Source organism: Artemia sp. Qi Xiang Cuo, chromosome 21, assembly GCF_049724085.1.
Source record: "Artemia sp. Qi Xiang Cuo chromosome 21, ASM4972408v1, whole genome shotgun sequence".
Taxonomy (NCBI): Eukaryota; Metazoa; Arthropoda; class Branchiopoda; order Anostraca; family Artemiidae; genus Artemia; species Artemia sp. Qi Xiang Cuo.
In genome coordinates this window covers 35675891-35696799 of record NC_142814.1, presented here as the reverse complement: position 1 = coordinate 35696799, position 20909 = coordinate 35675891, and the positions used below count along the sequence as shown (strand labels likewise).

Genomic DNA, 20909 nt, shown 5'->3' with positions numbered 1-20909 from the left:
ACGTTACTCCTTTAATAAGCGTGCTTAATAAGTCTAGCCTGTCCAGGAATCATTTCAGCGTATCATGGAACTGCCAAGGAGCTATGTATAAGAGTTCAACCTACAAACATTTTTCCAGAGGAAGAAGCAATTAAAAGCGCTCTCAGACTGCAGATTCTTTATCATTGCAATCGGATATATGAGGCACGAAGAGGGAAAATTATAAACTATGTAGATACTTGCAACTCATTTTCCAAGGATAATACTGTTCTATTGTTAAGACTTGTAGGGTAATTTAAAATTTCCATAAAATGAAAGACATCTAATGGAAGAATTTCCAGTCAGGATTAGATGCTGGTTGGAGATATATCCCAAATCGGAAGTTAATCTAGTAAGAGTCAGACATAGTTAGAGAAGATAATGTCTGAAACCTAGAGACATACATGGCAAGGAAGGCGAAACTAAACAGTAGCAATCCAACCATTAATTGATTTTTTTAGGGCGGTGTGGAGGCAATGGGACTTTGTGGCCTGAGCCTCGACTCAGCGTAGTGAGTTCACCCATACTAGTAATAATAGGTGTAACAACTACGATTTGACGCAAATTTATGGCTGGACATGTTTAATTTAAACTTAATTTGGGACTAATTATTGATATACTTGATTATTTTTTTCATCGTTTTGTTTCTACGCCAGCTTAGCTTCCCCCTTCTACCCCATTTTGTTTTGTTTCTAAAGTTAGTTTGAATTTTAAGTTTTTTTTTTCTTATGAATAATTATATTCACTCTTTCTTTTCTTCTATTATTCGCTAGGTTACATTATATTGGCGTTATAAGCATTACTCAACTCATGTGCAATTACTTTATACGATCTTTTTTCAAAAAAAGTATGTTCCGTTAGAAGAAATAATTCAAGCTCAATGCTTACACCATCATTATTTGGTATCGCCGTGATTTCCCTTTTAAAAAAAAAGGTGCATTAGCAATATATTCTATTAGAAAAATGCATCCCACCAGACAAAAAAAAACAATAGGAAAGGTCACTGCTAATGCCATTATTCATTTGGCATCTCCGTGAATCCTGCTTTAGAAGAAATAAACTTAACGCAGCTATTGTTTTGACTTTTTTTTGATGGACCAAGTTATACTTGCAAAATATAAAGTTTGTATTTGTGTAGCTTTTTCAAATTTTGACCATTAACATCTCTCCACTCAGCTACTATATCTATATTCTTAAATTATGCACGCAAAATAAAAAGAAACGATAAAGGTACAATATATTTTTATCCAGAAACCAAACAATAAAATCACTGGTAACACTGAAAGCAACATTTGTAATTCTTGTAAAGCTTATCTTTATTTTTTCTACTTGAAGAGTTGATGCCGAGATAAGAGATGGGATGCGACAAAACACAAAATATTATTCGACAACAGATGGGATAAAACGAAAAATAAAAATTTATAAATAAAATTTTTAAATAAGTTTAATTCATATCATAAATAATTATATTATAAATAATCATAAAAATTATAAGAAATTATAAATAAAAAATATAAATAAATGAAATATAAATAAAAAAAATAAAAAAAAAATAAAAAAAAGTGATCTTTCTTTAATGAAAAATAAAAGGAATAAAAAAAAATAATTTCTTCATTTAAAGTGCGAAGGATGGATACACCAATTAAACTCATTAGGGGGGGGGGGCAAAAGGGTCAAATGTGGGATGCGTTGGACAATGTTGAGGGTGTCGCAACTAACTACTATATATTTCAAAATAATCTTTCCTACCAGAAGATCTAACAAAATGAGAATGAAATATCAAGGATATTAGTTTTTTCCCTCTATTGGACGCAATTTTTTTCTTTTGGAAAACAAATGATCATATAAAACAATGGTAAGATGAATTGACTAAATCAAGATTAGGTTCGGAATCATTGACATCCAAAGCAATAAACCCATCCTAAGCAATAGAGCCTTACGACAAGTTTTAAGGCGGCGCACAATATCCATGAAAATTTGATTGTATTATATTGAGGCCTTCTTTAATTCAAATTATTAGTCCCAGTTTCATCGGGGTATTCACTTCAAAGAGCCTGATGGCAGTGTCCTCATGTTGGACGTATATAAAGGAATTAAGAGAGATATTCTCTCCCCGTCACTTTTCAGAAACAAGTTATTTCTAAGTATTAACGCTTACATTCCCTCTGCAAGTTTTGGTAGGTCATTTTTCTGCCGTCCTGGGGTTACATTTGAATTTTTCTAATTTGAAGGATGATTTTGCTATGACACTGCCATATATGAAAGCGAGTATATAACTAGTTTCCCACGCGTTCGGTCTCAAAAACACATCAGTTCCAACTTTGAAAAGAAGAAATGCTCCATGATGATTCTTAATGATCAATTTAATTTATCTGGTTCAGCCTCATATGATTCTCAATGGATTAATGCAACTGATTAATAAACCTAACAATAATAACTGACACATGGCTGGTTTGTACCAGACATTATGAGGAGAAGTTTTTAAAAAAGTGTTCATGATTATTTTATCTTTGCTTATTTGTTTGAGTCGGGACAATATATTTCATTAAGTATTAGTATGAAAAAGGCAAAATTTGTATAAAAAAGAAAAAATTGCTATGGGTTCCCTGACCAAAACGTTTCTGTCAATATGGGACATTAATAATTCTTTTTGGAAAATAGCCAATCAACTGTTTGACACTTGAATTTAAAACTAAAAGACCTGTTGGATTTGGGGGTCTCAACACCTGACTAAAGGTATGTTTTATTAGTCTTCTCAAAAAGTGTTACCATGGTAAATTGCGCTTGATTTGACAAGCTCAAAGATGGAAAGACAACATGTCTGAAAATTAGTGATTACTTAGATTCTTATACAAATCTTTACATACATTTTATAGAGATTAGCTCTTATACAAATGTTATAGAGATTAACTTTTATACAAATTTAAAAAAGATTACCAGCACAGAATTTAAAAATCAAATTAATTGTCATCAAATCTCGGCATTAACTCTTTTCATCAACAACAAATTTTTTTTGTAAATTCCATTTGCAAGCGAAAACAATACGATAGTTTTAAAAGAACAAGAATATATTAAAATTTAGTCTTTACAAGGCTAAGGAGCCAACTAGTTTCCTTCATCGATTAGTTGCTGAAGTCCATCTGGCGTACGACCATCGTCCAGGTCATGCACCATCTGTCGATACTGCAAAACAATTTCAATTTTAAAATTTTTACTGCTAATGCCACACAGAACTACGTTTGTGACGAAACAAATAAGAATTCCAAATAGGGATAGTTCCAATGGCCCGGAAACTTGCTTTGACCAGGAAGTTATTATTTTGTTTCAGTATACATATAGTTCGTTTTAATTTTAATACGTTAGTTTTTCTACTGATGATAATGACTGCCAATGTCATATGTCATCTAGAGCTTTTGTATGTATTTGTTTCGCTGTCTAATTAAAGAACCTATCCCTATTTGGAATTCTTATTTGTTTCGTCATAGAAAAGGCAATGTGGTCTTGGAAAAAATAACTACGTTTGTTACTACATCCTCAATATCTATAGATATTTTCAACATGCGTGCATGGGGGAGAGGGGACCTTTTCGCCCATGTCCCCAATAATCTTTCGATTCTTAAGATTTACCCAGGAAAATTCCATGTTTTTCACATAGTTCGCCTGTTTCCTAGCGCTTTTCGAAATCCCCCCCTCCCACCCCCTCGAAGACAAAATACTTCACACATGTCTGGTTTCAGTAGTATTTTATATAATGTTCTCAATAGGGCTTAATGTTCTCAATAGTAGACTAGGGCTTAAGCTTTTTCTTGTGCATTCTTCTTTCTAAAATTCATTGAATCTCTAACAAGAGTTTGACTTTGTAGAGTTTTAGAAACCACATTTGAACTTCTAGTTTTAAATAGTAGTAATCGTATCTGATTAACGAATACAATAGTATGGAAATCTCTCTAATACTTCCAATTTTGAAGTAAGAATTGAAAATACAGTTGAAAATCGACAATAAAAGTCTCAAGGGGATTAAAAAAATACTTTCACATGAATAATTCCAGACATTGAGATTCGATTTTCCTAGGCTACAATAACAGAACTTATGGACATTGAAATGTCCATAACCTGAACCATTATAACAAGAATCATTTTTAAAGGAGGTTTTAACTTTTCAAGATAAAAAGAAGAGACAGAAAAACAAGTTACAGCGAGATGCATGAAGAAAAGCACTCCTCTTAACCCCTTTAAAAATTAGAGATTAATAAACATAAACTTTTTCGGGCTTCCACCACTCTATGCCCCCCCCCAATGGTCAAAACCCTCCTCGTCCTCATCATTTAGAGATGAGCAGTCCCTTCAGTCGGTACAAGATAACAATAGATCTTTGTTTTTCAGTGATACAAGTTTGGCTGATTTCCAGAATGGAGGGGTCAAAAAAGACCTTTCCATCGTAATCCTGTCTGTAGCTGAAACCCCTTTCCCAACCTGAGCAGCAAAATCATTGCTTGTACTGGCCGTTTTAGATTTATAAGACTCTTGCTAGGTAATGCAGAAAGTCTTAACTTTCAAAAACTAATGCATTGGAATTTCTATGCAAACGAATTAGACTAATGAAATTATTAATAATATTTAAAGAATTCAAATGAATGTACTAAAAAAATTTAAGGAGTCAATTAGATTTAAACCCGTCAAAACTAATGAGCCACAATTTCTTAAATGAGTCGGACAAATCAAATGAACTAATATATTGGAATCACTTTCGAATATGGATCACCTTCTATGTTATGAGCGTAAATGAAGTGAAACCCATGTATTTTAATATATGTGAATTCTTCGAGTTTACTAAATTAGATTTCATTGTATGTTTCACCAACACATTAAATTTTCAGTTCGTTACATAAAGGTGCCCCACTTTTTCACCGAAATGATCGATATCCAGCAGAAATCCATACCCCATGCTTAACTCCTCATGGTGAGATATTCCAGTAGGTATTAGGTCTAAAGTTCTTTCAACATCTTCCCACAAACATCCAGTCCACGAAATGAGAAGAATTCACCCATGAAACGGATGTCCGATTTTTTCGCCCTATATTCTAAATTTAAAAAAAAAGTTTTTCTGAGGGAAGTGAAGAGCGAAGTTGGAACTTAAGACGAACAAAAATTATTACTTCACGATCTATCTAACATATATCAATAAACTAGTACAAATAAACCAACGGATAATATTTCCCTATGTTTTTAGGATTACAGAAAACTAGCGCTTTATTGGAAACACAAAACAATATAGGAGATTTTATACAGTAAAAGTAAACCATTTAAGAACACTTTCTATAGTATAAAAATAAAGCATTTCAGGCATATTTTATGATTATTTAGCAGACAAGTTGGAAGTGAAGCCATCTTGATAGTATTAGCACTACAGACTTCCATTAGAATTTGTATCATAACTTGAAATGCTCCGTTGTATGGACAGAATACCCGGATTTCCAGAGTTCATATTATGGTTTATTTGTTCTTCATTTCGAGCAATACTAAAGCGTGTTTTTTTACAATTTAAAATTGTAATATTACTCGCCATGGGTATTATAACTGGTGAGACTAGCTATAACAAATGCGCTAGTTTTCTATAATCCTACAAACATAGGAAAACATCATCAGATGGTTTATTTGTACTAGTTTTATTAAATTATGTTAGATGGACTGTGAAGCAATAATTTTTGTTCGTTTTAAGTTTCAACTTCGCTCTTTAGATGGACTGTTAATTAGAAATATCAGTCGTCCACTCGCTTGCCAATCCTGTGGACATGGTTGGTCATAAATCTTTGAATCATTTTTGGTCTCCAATTGCCTTCAAATGGCTCACAGAACTGATTAAGACTATCTAAATTACCCTTATTGTCTGTCTATCTGCGCTAGGATGATAGACTATCATCAAGAAGTGAAAACAATCATTTTTATGCGACTCTAAAACAGTTATGCCAGCTTTCCCTCTCACGGAGACTATCTAGCTCTCAAGCCTTTCATTACTAAAGGTTTGCAAAAGATTTATAGGTTAAATCTTCCTGGTTCATCCAGTATAGTTCCGAATTTTTTCGAACTCGCAAGAAAACATGCGCTCTTCTATATTAAAAATGAACTGCGCACTAAGAATTAACTTCTAAGTTGGAACTATTTTTTTTAAAGAAGATGTTCATGGTTTTCAAAACCTAAGCATAAGTTCCGTATTTATCGAAAAGTTTCCTGAAATTATGGCGTATAACCTGATGTCGAAACAAGGAGTTTCTATTATTTATTTTTAATAAGCTATCAATACAGCTCTGCACGTTCTTCAACCCATCGTTCAATTTCGACTCTTGGGTCCGAGTTTACCTTCCCAGTACCACAAAATGCAATAATACGAGGGGCATTCCAAAAATAGATGAAATTTTCGTCAACAAGGTAATGGCAACCGTTTTCTGTGACTGTGAAGGAGCTGTACTTGTGGACTTCTTAGAAGGATGAAGGGATCTCTAGATTTGGTTAAAAATAGTCTAAAAGGATGGATCACCTGGAAAAGTGATTTGACAATGAAGGAGGTTAAGTTGAAAAATCTATTGTAATAATAAATGTTGTAAATCCATTGTATGTTGAAAGATCCATTGTAATATTAATATCAATAAACAATTAAAAAATTCTGCTTATTTTTTTAATGCACTTGTACTATCAGAAATATAAATCATATCTATATGGAACTAGCTGAGTATTCCTGCAAAAGGTCAAGTTTACAACAAAAGGTTTATTATCCATACTTTACAAAACAATACATTTTTAGTCACGGAGAACAGGAATTTAGAATGGAACTAGTTGAGTATTCCCACATTGTAACCGACATTGGTTTGGGTTTAACGTTTTAAATAAGTTTAATGTCATGCAGAGCAGGCAAGAAAATATGCGCTCGTCTATGTTAAAAATGAACTACATATTAAGAAATAATTTCTAAGATTTTTTATCGTGCACCGATTTCCTTGGCGCTCTAGTAGTAACGATTTTTCAAGAGAAGATTTTCAAGGTTTTCAAAACATGAGCAAACATTCCGTATCTCGAACTTATTTCACTAAACACCCCCCCCCCCCCACACCTGCTAAACACCAAAAACCGTTAGATATACAGGCGTAGAATAGCAATAAACAAGAAAAAGTTGGAATGCAACCTGGCAACTAAAAAATATCACAGGAAAAAAATGCAAATAGGTTTTTAGTGCTATTATTTCTGTATAGGCTATACATTACAAATAGTTTTATCATGTCTATTAGATAGTGAAAATAAGTAAATAATTTGAATAAGTAAATACAACAATAAGTAATCCTTCTATTAATATACAACTTTGAGTGCTTCCAGAACCACATGCCTACATTTTCCCAACCCCTAAGTGGCAAGGGGTTGGGGTATGGATTTAGTGATCTACTAAGAATGTAGTTGCAAACCATGAAACTGGATGAGTTCTATTCCCTTTTGAATTCAAATGCTTGATAAGTTTAAAAAATAAGTGCATCACATTTACAAAAATAGTGAATTATCAGAAAAAATCACACAGAACGGACTAAAAAAAAAAATGCCCAAGCAGGAATTGAACACTCACTCTTTTTATTTGAAAAATTATATAAAAAATACAATGACCAAAAATCAAATCGATCCACCCGCGTGACACGCGAGTAGTCTGACACTGAGCTATGGATGCTTTTTAGAGGTGAATAGTGTTAATTAAAAAAAAATCGATTATAATTAATTAATATCATTTGGTTATAACTGATTCGTGAACAACCATGGCAAATCAGTACGCATGCGGAATGTCACCCTCATCAGACCACCTAAAGAATATAAAATATTGATCGCAAAACTTGTCCCCCCCCCCTCCCCGCCCCACAAACGAAATTAAATAAAAGCGTTTGTAGAGTCAGGAGGACATTCAAAGGGTGTTTTTCCTCTCGTTGCAAATTAAAAAAAAAAAAAATTCAAGCTCTAAGATTTAAAATATAAGTAAAAACAAAATTAATTTAAAAGGTAAAAATCAATTTCTTCTAAGAAGTGACACAAATATCGTCAACTGCAACCACAAACAACGATAAAGCAAAACTACATTCAACTTTCACAATTCATATTCTTTTGTGTCTTATATAGTGAGTGACTTTTTATCGTTATCACCTCTCTTCTTTTTCAATATTCTCCTTCAAGAGGAAAAGAAAACCTACAAAAAAAAATGAAGAAAAAACCCAATATAGCAGGAAATCAATGAAAAAGAGTTTAAAAATTGGCTCCGAACAGCTCCTTAGAATTGTAATAGCAGTTAAAAAACGATACAAAGCTTCGTAAAATAACCAAATAATTGTACATGAAACAGACCAAGACAGAGTAGGGGATAATTCTAATATTATTAACAAATTAATAAAAATAACCAAACTTACTCTTTCCAGCTCTTTTCTAAGCTCGAAGATCGCCTTTTCACGAGAAGAAATTAGCTCCTCAAGATATTGATAACGCAGCTTCTTCCTGGCTCTACACTCTCTAGCACTTTGACGACTCCTCTCTGTAAAAAGAAAAAAAAAGTGAAAACGGTAAAAAAAAACATATGTTCAGAATAAGGTGGGTAGACATGACAAATAAAAAAAAATCCATGACAATTTAATTAGAGCTGACTGAAAGCATTCTAAATAATGAGAAAACCTTGCTTGCCTTCAGGTATAAAAACAAAGAAAAAGAAAAAATGTACACTCCCGTGATTATTGGAAACATACAGACCTTTCAGGCTGTTTGGCTTTGTAAACTTGGAAACGGCTCAGACACCCATTCACGCGATTGTTCTCAGACAATGATTGGCTGGGAGTTATCGACATTACCAATCATAGAAAGTGAGATGTATTGCCCCTTTCTGATGTACGTCCTAAATGCCCCTTCCTGATGTACATCCCTACCTGAAGTCCTGTTTTTAACCTGGTGTCTTGAATTGAATACGATGAGCGTCCCAGCCTGAAGTCTGTTTTATTGGTTTTTCTTATTATCTGTGTTTTCAAACTAGTTTTTTATGCTGATAATTTGTAGTGATTTCTTTGAATTTGTCTCTAAATGTCTGCATATCCTCGCCTAGGAGTTGAATTCTATCTTCCGAAGGGTCAATAGAACGTATTGTCAGGCAAGGATTTAACTAAATGCTTATTTAATATAAAGAAAAGCTTAGAGCTCAACTTAAAGCACACCAGCACAAAGGAGGGGGCGTATAAGAGAGAAATTCAAACATAATGACCTGGAATACACTTATTTATAGTTTTAATACCTCTTTCCTAGGGAGAAATACTCTGCTCCCCGCCGCCCTCTAGGAACGGAAGAGCGTGCACCTATGATATAAAACATTCACGACATATATAGCGCAACAAATTACTGGCGTCACAAGGTTGACATGGCTCTGCATCTCCCCGTCTCTAAAGCTATTACCTCTGTGTCTATGGTGTGCCTTTAGTACACACGAAAGTGTTCAGTGAACCCTCTTCGCAAAAAAAGTGCATGATTTTAAAGGTCAACTTGATATCTTTAAGAGTTTCAATATATCATTGATGTATGGTGTCAAAACGGTTGCACTTATTTGGAATTATACTAAAGATATTCACCTAGGAGTCTAAACCAGAGGCTCTCGTTCGAGGGGGGAGGGGGAGCAAGCAAACGGCAGGTATGTGACAACGAATTTTTGAAGAGTGCGAACCAGGATGCATGTTTTGTATTTCCTATTAACATACCCAAAACGATTGACTAATAAGTTATATAAAATAACAGTATTTCAGAAAAACATTTTAGTATTTTTACAATTGAATTAGTACAAATATAAATACACGCAAATACATTGACTTTAAGTTTGTTTTATGAAAAAAGCTCAAATATCGCTAATTTAGATCGCTGGCCATAACTAAATACTCTCGGGCCAGTCATGCATGGCGGTCTGAGTCTCTGACATTCCTTCTCTTAGTTGTTCTTAGTTTTCGCCTTATTAATGCTTAAATTGTAGATAAAAGTTTAAAAAAACTGGTTTCTATCATAAAGACCGACCTAGTTTCGCTTTCATATCGCTCCTTTCCTGTCTTTTTCCAGGTCGCCGCCCAGGTCTTGCGTCCTCTTCAGACGGTCCTTCTTTACTATCTAGGTTTTGATATTTAGCATCCTATAAAGAAAGTGAAAATCAATAAAAGGAATGTGTAGAGAAAAATATTTGTGCAACTAGATTGGGTATCAATTTTGTTAAGCTATAAAACAAAGTGCACAAAAATAAAACCAGGGAAACAACAACAATTTTGTAAAAAAAAAAAAAAAAAAAAAAAAAAAAAAAAAGAAGAATATAAGAGCTAAAATCGGTAAATAATACATTGTTCGAAATTAAACTGTAAAGCCGTGCTTCCTTAAGTAGGTGGTCGATCAGTCAACACCAATTTATTTAGTCCAGCAAAAAAATTACAAGACAAATTAATTGTTTCGTCGTCTCCCGTAAGGCTCCATGGCCTAGGCGAAGGAACACATGGATGAAGGGGAACAGGTGTTGTGTCCTGTGGATATCATCCCCTACCTTATTTCAAGTTGCGAGCTATTTCCAATTTTGCTGCAAGGAATGTTTGACATTCATTTTTAATAGATGCTACATTGGAATATTTAAGATCACATTTGGCCCTAAACATTGAGTGAATTGGACACGAAGCAAAATTTTTTGAAGCCAAGCAACGCAAAAGTTGAACATGGAAGCGGAATAGTAATTATATGTTAATGTCTGATGAATGTAATCGTCAAAACTGAACAAGAATGGACAATATCGTGTGACATTTGATTTACCTGTTTCCGTTAATTTGACAAATTTACCAATCCCAAAATCAATTACTATGCACGTACCTGAACTACAGCACTAGATAAAAGAGCCAATAGGTCAAAAACAAAGTCGGTCACATTTTAGGTTTCATTATTCACTAGGTTTCATATGATCTTCCGCTTTTTGCTTAGGAATTTAGTGGAATAGGGAGAGAAGACTGCTTAGTAAAACATCAGTAAGCCCAGATGTGAGAGACAGGCACGTCAATTGGTTAGAAGGGGGGAGGGCATTAGGCAGTTTTATTACCTTATTCTTGACTGGAGATAGTCATTGACACCGAATCAGACCCTGCCTTTAAAGGTAGCACTTCATCTCTGGAGGTGCTACAACCCACCTGACTGGCTTTATTCGAGGTTATCTAGAGTGGTTTGTTAACTAATAGAATACTCCTTGAAAAATAGTAGCCCAGCTAAGTTTAGTATATCCAGAAACGAAAATTGGAAACATAAAACGAAGATCAGTCAGAGGGCACTAGGCGTATTTTCCCTGGAAATTTCCTCCGCACAATCCCTCCACAGAAAATTCCACCTGGAGAATCCCCCCTCTTGTACAATCTCCCTCTGGAAAATTTCCCCACATACGTAATTGAGCAGCCAAAAAGAAAGCAAGACCAATAAAAATAATGAAGAAAAGAAGGAATTTTTGAATATTCTTGGCAGTTATCTATGGTGTAGAATATAATACACTATTTATTTTTATTTACATATTTTAGGGGGCTGACTTATCATAGCATGGTAAAATAAACGTTAAAGTAAATAAGTTGAAAATATAAAATTAGTGGCAACTACAGAAGGATTGCTCTATGATGGAAGCACACAGAGATAACAGGCTGCGACTAATTACGTACGTAATTACTAGTACGTAAGATTGATCAGGTGGGCAGCTTCACTTACCTTGGTAGTATTATTAGTAAAGATGGTGGGAGCAGTGAAGATGTTAAAAGTAGAATAGCCAAGGCTCAGGGTGTTTTTTCACAGTAAAAACGTACAAGCAATTACTTCCCTTGGACTTAACTGGCACTGACAACTATAATACATAATATCAGTTTAAACATATGTATACTGTTTCTTTAAACATCAGAGAACCCTATTGAAGAGGTCATGATGGCTTCAGCCGCGTAGAAGATCAAAAGTTACGCCATCCATATGAACAATAATACCCCTCTCCGTCGATCCAAAATTCTTTAGAAAAAAATTATTGACAACTTATTCAACAAGACTACTGTTCATCGAACATTTGACTAAATATTCATATTTAGTCCAAAATTTTATTTATAATCCAACTTCTTAATTCTTGAGCAGAAAAACTGAACAAGCGGGACACTTCCAATCAATTTACAGTTACTGATATATACAATTTAACAGCAAGAAAACGGGGTTTATGGGACCAGTACCCCACATCATACCTTGATTAAGCCTGGGTATGATTTGAAACATGATCAGAACTTTAATAAAAAAAGTTTTTCAAAAGAAAGTAAGGACCAACACTAAACCTTAAAACAAATAGAATTTATTCCGTATACGAGGGCGTTGCCCCCTCCTCAACCCCTCGCTCTTTAATCTAAAGTTTGAATTTAGTCCGAATTCTTTAAGAACGACTGCTCAACACAAAGGCATTTGAATTCAAAGAAGAAGCTTTTTTAAACAATAGGAAATTTTAGCGTAAACAGCATGGGCGCCCATAAGGGGGGCAGGAGGGGGCACCAGCCCCTCCTGGCCGAATGAGGGTGCCTCATCTTTTAATTTTGGTTTTGAGATTTCTAATATGTAGTATGAATAGTGCCCATTAGACCCGGTACGCCCCCCCCCCGGAATTCAGCTTATGGGCGCTCATGGTAAACAGCAAAAGATTGAGAAGGGAACAGTCCCCCTCATGTACGAATAATTTCTGTTCATTTTTAATTTTAGTGTTGCTCCTTACTATCAGTTAAAAAAAAGTTTCTTTATTTAACACTAGCTTATCCCATTACCCGTCGCGCGTTGCTGAGACCTCAAAAGAAATGCAATTCAAGGAACCCCCCACCCCCCGCAAAAAATCCCCCAAACAATTCTCCTTCACTGGGAAATCGAGTCCATTAATAGAAAAATACGATACTGCACTGAATTGATAAACACAAATATCGATTATTTTTTCAAACATCATGCTTCCCACAATGGAGTTAATCGCAGACTGAATAAACTTGTCCTTTACCCTACATTTACATAAATCACTTATTTATTTTGATTACATAGGTAAAAGAGTCGGGAAACATATACAAATTAAATTCGCTTTAGTATTTCCCTGACAATTTAGGAGGGGTATCAAAATCAAAATCTCCAAGACAATTCCCCCCCCCCCCCAAGAAAGATTTTCCACATATGTAAAATAATGATAGTATTTTTAAAATTGAAAAAAATGGCTGAATACCAAGTTAACGAAACTGAATACCAGATTCAGAGAATTTATTGAAAAAAAACAAAATTATAATTTCGGAAAGGTGTTAGATGAAAGAATTCATAATTAAATAACCCGTTCATTGAATATCCAGAAAATGTAAATAATGGGACCGAAAGGGACTGTCAAACATTTGTGTTCAGAGATATCTAATTTCAGGCAGCACGAAAAGTAATAAGAGGGGATTGGGGGAGGAGAGGAAAAGTTTATACCTAAACCCGTCGCGAGAGCGTACCCAACACCTTCTTCAAATTTCTTGGTAATCCGAGGTATAGTGTGATAATGCATAAACGCCAAACAGACATACATTCGATTATATATATATATATATATATATATATATATATATATATATATATATATATATATATATATATATATATATATATATATCATATACATATATATATATATATATATATATATATATATATATAATATATTAGCACAATGATTCTCGATGGAATTACGAAAAACCCTAGTCTGAGTTCTTATCGCATACTATCGTGGTTATGGGGAGAGCTGCACCGTAGTAAAAAGCGAACCAAGGACCATAATAACAAGAAATTTTAAAATACTTTTTTTTTAATTCCTTGTAAAATAATGCTTTAGCTGATTCAGAAATGGTAATTATTACAATTTTTTATTATTTTCTATTATTTTCATTGATCTTAATAGTAGCCTAAATATTATTTAGAGAATAAATTTATAGGAATTCTGAAGAAGAGCCTAAAATCCCACAAAATGGCGCCAGATCGAAATGAAATTACACCGTTGGAATTGCCACTGTTGAAAATTTTATACAGGAAATTGCACTCCCCCCCCCCCACCTTGAACGTCAAGAAAAATCATCCTTGTTTCCATGGGTAGCATTGATGCGTCCTTTTATTTATCTATTTTTTCTACAAGGGTATGAGTTCTCATAAAATGTTAAGGTCCAAGAAGCGAAAATAACGTAATTATAATTTCTTACGAGAAGGTAATTTTTTTTTTTTTTTTGCAGTAATGCAGTAGAAAAATTGCAACAATAATGACATGAATCCGTGTGGGCAAAATTTTCGGGGTGGGTACGCCAGGTCCTAGTCAGAGAGCCCTGTACTGATACTAAGCAATGGTACTTTAAAATCCCTTGCGTGTAATACAATTTTTTTTGCAGTAATGCAATAGAAAAATCGCAATAGTAATGACATGAACTTTTGTAAATTATACTAGCAACACATAGAACCAGACTATCTTCTTTTCTCTATTCTTTTTATTTGTCTTAATTTTTCTTTTCGGCTCCTCAGTTTTACATATGAAGAGAATTTTCCAGGGGGGACGATACGTCGAACCTCAGTCAGAGGACCTTATACTTGGCAAGGATGAGTACCTTATACTTATCCTAAGCAAGAGTAGTTTAAAATGTCTGGAGGATTAGGTGCTAGATAATGGCACCTACCGCGCTTACGCTCTGCGGGCAGAAGCATTAACCCCTGGGTAGCTGAGTGGTAAATTATGGTGGCACTAGCTCTGCACACTGCAAGTAGGGTCATTAGCCCCTGCGGGTCTAAAAATGATCAACTAAAGCGCTAATTACCATTTTAAGCATGATGCGTAGAAATTCAACAGATAAAATGAGGCAATTCAGAAGAAACTCAGAAGTCTTAAAAATTACAAGCTTTTGGAGGGGTTAAAAGCTTATTGATTGCCACCGAGTACAGGGACGGATCCAGGGTGTGGTTTCTGGGACATGTTCCCCTCCCCCGGAGGTCAAAAGTTGAACTAACTAAAAGGTTAAAGGGGTAAAATACCAAGGGGAGATCCTAGGTTTCGTTAGGATCTCCCATTGATCCTACGGTACTTTCCATTATATGGGCCTCTAGGATTAACCGCTGTAGAGTAAGCAATGATAAAACCCGTTTTTGACATTTTAACCGCTTTAGAGTAGGCAATGATAGCGTGGTTTTCATTGCGTAGCCTATACGATATTAAACTGTGTTTTTTGGGGGTTTAGGGGGGAGGTACCTAGGTTAGGTTAGGTTACATATTTAATAGATGCTATGCTTTAATTTGCACCACTTCAACCCCTGCAAAGAAATTCCTAAGCACGCGCGTGACTGAGTACCAAAAGTCCGGGATAACCATGCCTCTGCGAAGAGAGAGGGACGAATTTTTTAACTGGTCGGAAGAACTTCCATCCTCCCACCCAATCAAGTAAGTACCCAGGGAAATTTCAGAACCGTACCCCCGTAAATATCGGGATTTGGAAATTGTTACCGTAAGTCCTATTATTTTCAAATCAATACGGCTATTTTTTAAGCTAAAGAATGTATACCTCCCTCTCCCTGAAAAGGGAGAGGGAGGTCTCCTCTCCCTCTCTTTTCTGTTTATGCAATAATACTTTAATATTTGGAAAATATAACACTTTCTAGAAAATAAACCATTTTTCCAAAATTCCCCTCTCCTCCTTCCCGAAAATATTATTGCAGGGGCTCAAGATCTAGTTGAGACAATGAAAAAAATCCAAACAAAAAATCAAAATCAATATCGAAAACTTACTCAAAGCTCTATCCAAATTATATTAAGGAAAAAGAGCAATCTCAATTCCTAAATTTTCGAGTCCCTCTGACAGACAGATGAATATTGCGTACTTTCAGAGAAACTACGCAATTCGGAAAATCGCCTCCAGAGACAATACTACATTACCGTATTTTAGTATTTTACTCTGTTGCTAATTTAAAAGCTTTATATAATTCAATAAGAGACACCAGGCACGTACACAACAATTCATTTCGGGGAGAAGGCGGAGGGGAGTGAGAGGTTGGGGCAACATCGTCTAGACAGTAAAGAAGGGCGAATTATATGAAAACCTCGTAAAATCCAGAAATTTTTAGTATTTTACACTGTTGTTAATTTAAAAGTTGTATATAAATACATAAATGAAACAAAGGAAATGTGCGGTATTTCATTTGGGAGGGCTGGGGTTGTAGTAAAAGAGGAGGGGGGGCACACACGTCAAGACAAAAGAAAGGATATTCATTGTAAAAGGACCCTAAAATCCAGATACTCCGGGAGTAGGGTTTGGACCAAACACTCTTCGATACCTGCCTGCTTGGCAGTATGCTATTTCTTAACAAATGAATCGAAATTCGCATAGCAATCCTTGCAAAAAAAAACATATTTAAAAATACAATTTCGATATACGATATACCAATTAGTGCTACCATGTACGACAGTAATACTGCTGCAGTTAAGGTAAGAAAACAGGATCAATAGTTTCTACGGTATGGAATCAAGAGTTAGCAAGGTTGTGTTTAATCCCAGTTTATACGGACAGTTTTGATTGAATTTTTTAACTGAACCCTCTTGCAACTCAACCCATTCAGCTGAACCCTCATACAACTCAACCCCTGTTTTATTTGAACCCTCGTTCAGACTCCCTCCATATTTTCTGTTATTTTGTAACGAGGCAAGTCTATAGGGATGTAGCATCTATGGTTTTAGCATGGCATTTTATTTATTGAGGCTTACTCTATTTTTGGTTAAAATAGATAAAGAAATATCTTTAAAAGATGAATATAGTTTGGCAGTTGCATTGTTTTGAATTTGTTATTTTGTAATGAGGTAAGTCTATAGGGATGTAGCATCTGAACCCTCGTCCAATTAATAAAAATTTATGGCGAAAACAAATTTATGGGAATTTTTAAAAGAGCTGGAAACGCGGATTAGTAGGCCTATCTGAAAAATAAAGTAAGAAAAAACGGGGTTTTAATTTTAATTAATTAAAATAACTTTTTCCACAAAGTAAGTTTTTCAAAGAAAAGTAAAGAACTCCGTTAAACAAAAAATGAGCAAAAATAAATTACAATAAATAACCGATTCAAACTCAAAACGAGGAGAAATTAACATAAGTTGGGCTAAAACCCCCTATGCCTTCCCAAGGCCAGAACAAATTTGCACTTTACTGAAAAAAATATATTTTTTTTTTACTTTTATAACTTTAATAAATCAAATAATATTAACATTCTAATTACGAAATATCAGTGTATGTATATTAAACTGACAATGCACATTTATTCCCCTGTTTATTTTTCCTGCCCTAGAGCCTTACGGGGGAGTTTATATTGAAGTGTATTTTGTTGAGTTTATTTATTGAATAAAATTGATTGATTGATTGATTGATTGATTGATTGATTTTTATTTTTTCAGTAAAGCGCAAATTTTGTTCTGGCCTTAGGAAGGCATAGGGGTTTTAGCCCAACTTATGTTAATTTCTCCTCGTTTTGAGTTTGAATCGGTTATTTATTGTAATTTATTTTTGCTCATTTTTTGTTTAACGGAGTTCTTTACTTTTCTTTGAAAAACTTACTTTGTGGAAAAAGTTATTTTAATTAATTAAAATTAAAACCCCGTTTTTTCTTACTTTATTTTCTTTCTTACTTTATTTACTTTAACTTATGTTAATTTCTGCTCGTTTTGGGTTTGACTCGGTTATTTATTGTAATTTCTGTTCGTTTTGGGTTTCATTAATTTATCGATGCTGATTTGTGGTAGTTTCACGCTTGGTAGATTATTTGATTTTAATTTTGCTCATTTTTTGTTTAATGGAGTTCTTTACTTTTCTTTGAAAAACTTTTTGTGGAAAAAGATTTTGTGGAAAAATTTTTTCTAATTAATTTCTGTTCGTTTTATATTGACATAGTCTTTTCAGGGAAAAAGAAAATAATACTTCAAATATTTTCTTTTTTTAACACTTTATAGTTTGGCCTGCTATTTGTATGCTGGAGAAAAATTTTCAGCAATTTTTAACAGCATACACCCTTTTAAAAATCTGGACACAAATAGTATTGTTTATTTTAGTTTCATACCTCATCCAGTTGACCTGAAATGGAAAATGGAATGAAATGGAAATTTTGATTTAATCTTCAGGCAATATCTAGTTTTTAAACATAATGGGCAGATGGGAGGGTGGGCGTGGGAGGGTGATTAGTTGCCCTCCAATCACTTTCGGCTATAAAAAAGGGCATCAGCCCTTTCTATTTTCAATCGAATGAGCCCTTTTAGAAGTTCCCACGACAACTCCTTCGATACGAGGTGCCCTGGTCTAAACAACAACAACAACAAAAAAATAATACATTATACCCACGTCGATCATTACTATAAAAATTTCAAGCCTTCCAATCACTTTAGACCATTAAAAAGGGCACTAGGCCTTTCGATTTCCAATCGAATGAGCCCTTTTTGAAACGACAACGCTTTTTATATGCACCTTATATGCCCCGAGGGCATGAATTAAAAACTCTTACCCTAAGGGCTGTGAGAATAGTTGTCATCCTCTAAGACCTAATTTCCAGAACTTTCAACTACGTTAAACAAAATGGTTATCTAAAAATTTTGATTGGATGTGTTTGGTGAAATGGTGGACGTGAGAAGGGCGTTAGTCGCTCTCCAATCATTTTCAACTATTAAAGATGGCACTAGCCATTTCAATTTCCAATCGAATGAGCCTTTTTGAAGTTTCTACGACACCGCGTCCTATAAAAACCGTATATGCCCCCAGGGCATAACTTAAAACCCTTGTCCTGAGGGCTGTGGGGGGTTGTCATCCTCAAAGACTTAATTTCTAGAACTTAAAACTACGTTGAATAAAAAAGGCTATCTCAAAATTTTGATTGGATGTGTTTGGGGAAAAGGTGGGCGTGAAAGGGTGGTTTGTTGCCCTCCAATCACTTTCGACTAATAAAAGGGCACTAACCCTATGAATTTCCAATCAAATGAGCCTTTTTTGAAGTTTCTACGACAACACCTTCTATAAAAAACCTTATTTACCCCCAGGGCATAACTTCCAACCCTTGCCCTGAAGGCTGTGGGGGGGGTGTCCTCCTCAAAAACATAATTTCTATCTGGAAATCAACAAGGCTGAACAAAATGGCTATCTCAAAATTTTGATTGGATGTGTTTCGGGACATGGTGGGCGTGGAAGGAGTGTTAGTTGCCTCCCAATCACTTTCGACTATTAAAAAGGGCACAAGCCACTACAATTTCCAACTGAACGAGCAATTTTCGAAGTTTCTACGACAACTTCTTCAATACGAAGTGCCCTGCTCGAGAGGAAAAAAATAGTAAATAATACATTGTGCCAACATCGTTCTTACATGCCCCCAGGGCATAACCTAAAACCCTAACCCTGAGGGTTGTGGGGAAGTGTCCTTCTCAAGAACACATTTTCTATCAGGAAATCAACTACTCTGAACAAAATGGCTATCTCAAAATGTTGATTGGATGTATTTGGGGGAATGATGGGCGTGGGGGGGCTAGTTGCCCTCCAATCACTTTCGACTATTAAAAAGGGCACTAGCCACTCCTATTTCCAATCGACTGATCCCTTTTCAAAGTTTCCAAGACAACTCCTTTGATTCGAAGTGCCCTGGTATGGAAAAAAATAATACATTGTGCCAACATCGTTCTTTACTTATAAACAATTTAATTAAAAAATATTCCGAATATTTTGGCCCCACGTCCGGGAACCTTTCTCAACAGAAAAAAAAAACGAAAAAAAAAGAAACAAAACAATAAAAAAAATTTTTTAAACACACGAAGAAGAAGAAAATACAAAATAAATAAGTAAGAAACAAACTCACATATAAAACAAACTTCCAGCACTGGCGTTGAGAAAAGCTCCCGGATGTGGGGCCGAAATTTTCGGGATATTTTGTAATTAAAGTGTTTATTTTTTTCACCGCTTTATTAAAATTAAGACCCGTTTTTTCTTGCTTAATTTTTCGTAAATGGAAAAGCAGTGTGGTCTAAGAAATTATTTACTAATTAGTATCCCTTTTCTGTTTTGTTTCTCCAGTACTCATAGAACACTAGAATATCACAGAGAGCTTTCCAAGGTCATTTGAAAGCTAATATTACATTTACACGCTTCTTATAGTTTCATCATGACAACAGCATCACAAAATGTCTTATGGCACCAAAATCCGATGTTAATGTAATTTCTGGAGTGTAAAGGCTTGAAACCATAAAAGGTTTACCGCTCAAAATCTCAATGATGGAAAACCCTTAAATTGGTCTTTAAAATTCTCTCTTGAATACTCCCCTTCCCAGTCACCTTCGAAAGTGGAAAACCAAAAAAAGGTTTTGAAAAAAAGGTACTTGTATGATAAACCCCCTATTACTCAAGTTGTTCATTCATCGACGCATCATAGAATTGTTTTGTTTTTTTTCGTTTCTTTCAGCTTAGCATGAGACGAGACAAAGCGAAGTGACAGAAAAGATGAAAAATATATAATTTGGGCTATATATTTGCACATTAGGGGAAGTGGGTGGGGGGGAGGAGTAAATTATTTGGACAGTGTGAAGTTAGAAAACAATTCTTCTACAGAATTGAAAAATAATTGTACCTAATACATTAGGTATGCAGACCCTCTATACTTTACCCCCACCCGTCTAATGTGCAAATATATAGCCCAAATTTGTTTCAAATGTATTTTATTTTATCTTACTTTGGTATATTTCATTAGGATTGAGCGTCAGAGAAACATATTAAAAGAATATTAGTAGTAAGGCATCGTGTACCACTGGATAGACATGTACTTACACAAGCCTGAGG

General features: G+C 34.6%; 1 protein-coding gene across 1 annotated transcript in view; it reads right to left on the bottom strand.

Moving 5' to 3' along the window:
* Positions 1–1238: 1238 nt before the first annotated feature.
* Positions 1239–20909, bottom strand: part of REPTOR-BP (REPTOR-binding partner) — a 35599-nt gene continuing 15928 nt past the window's right edge. Inside the window, exons 2-4 of the mRNA XM_089106710.1 lie at positions 10078–10189; positions 8448–8569; positions 1239–3201 (exon numbers count right to left, since the gene is read on the bottom strand). Coding sequence (XP_088962836.1) covers positions 3124–3201; positions 8448–8569; positions 10078–10189 — 312 coding nt within the window. The 3' untranslated portion in view covers positions 1239–3123. The remainder of the gene's footprint in view (positions 3202–8447; positions 8570–10077; positions 10190–20909) is intronic.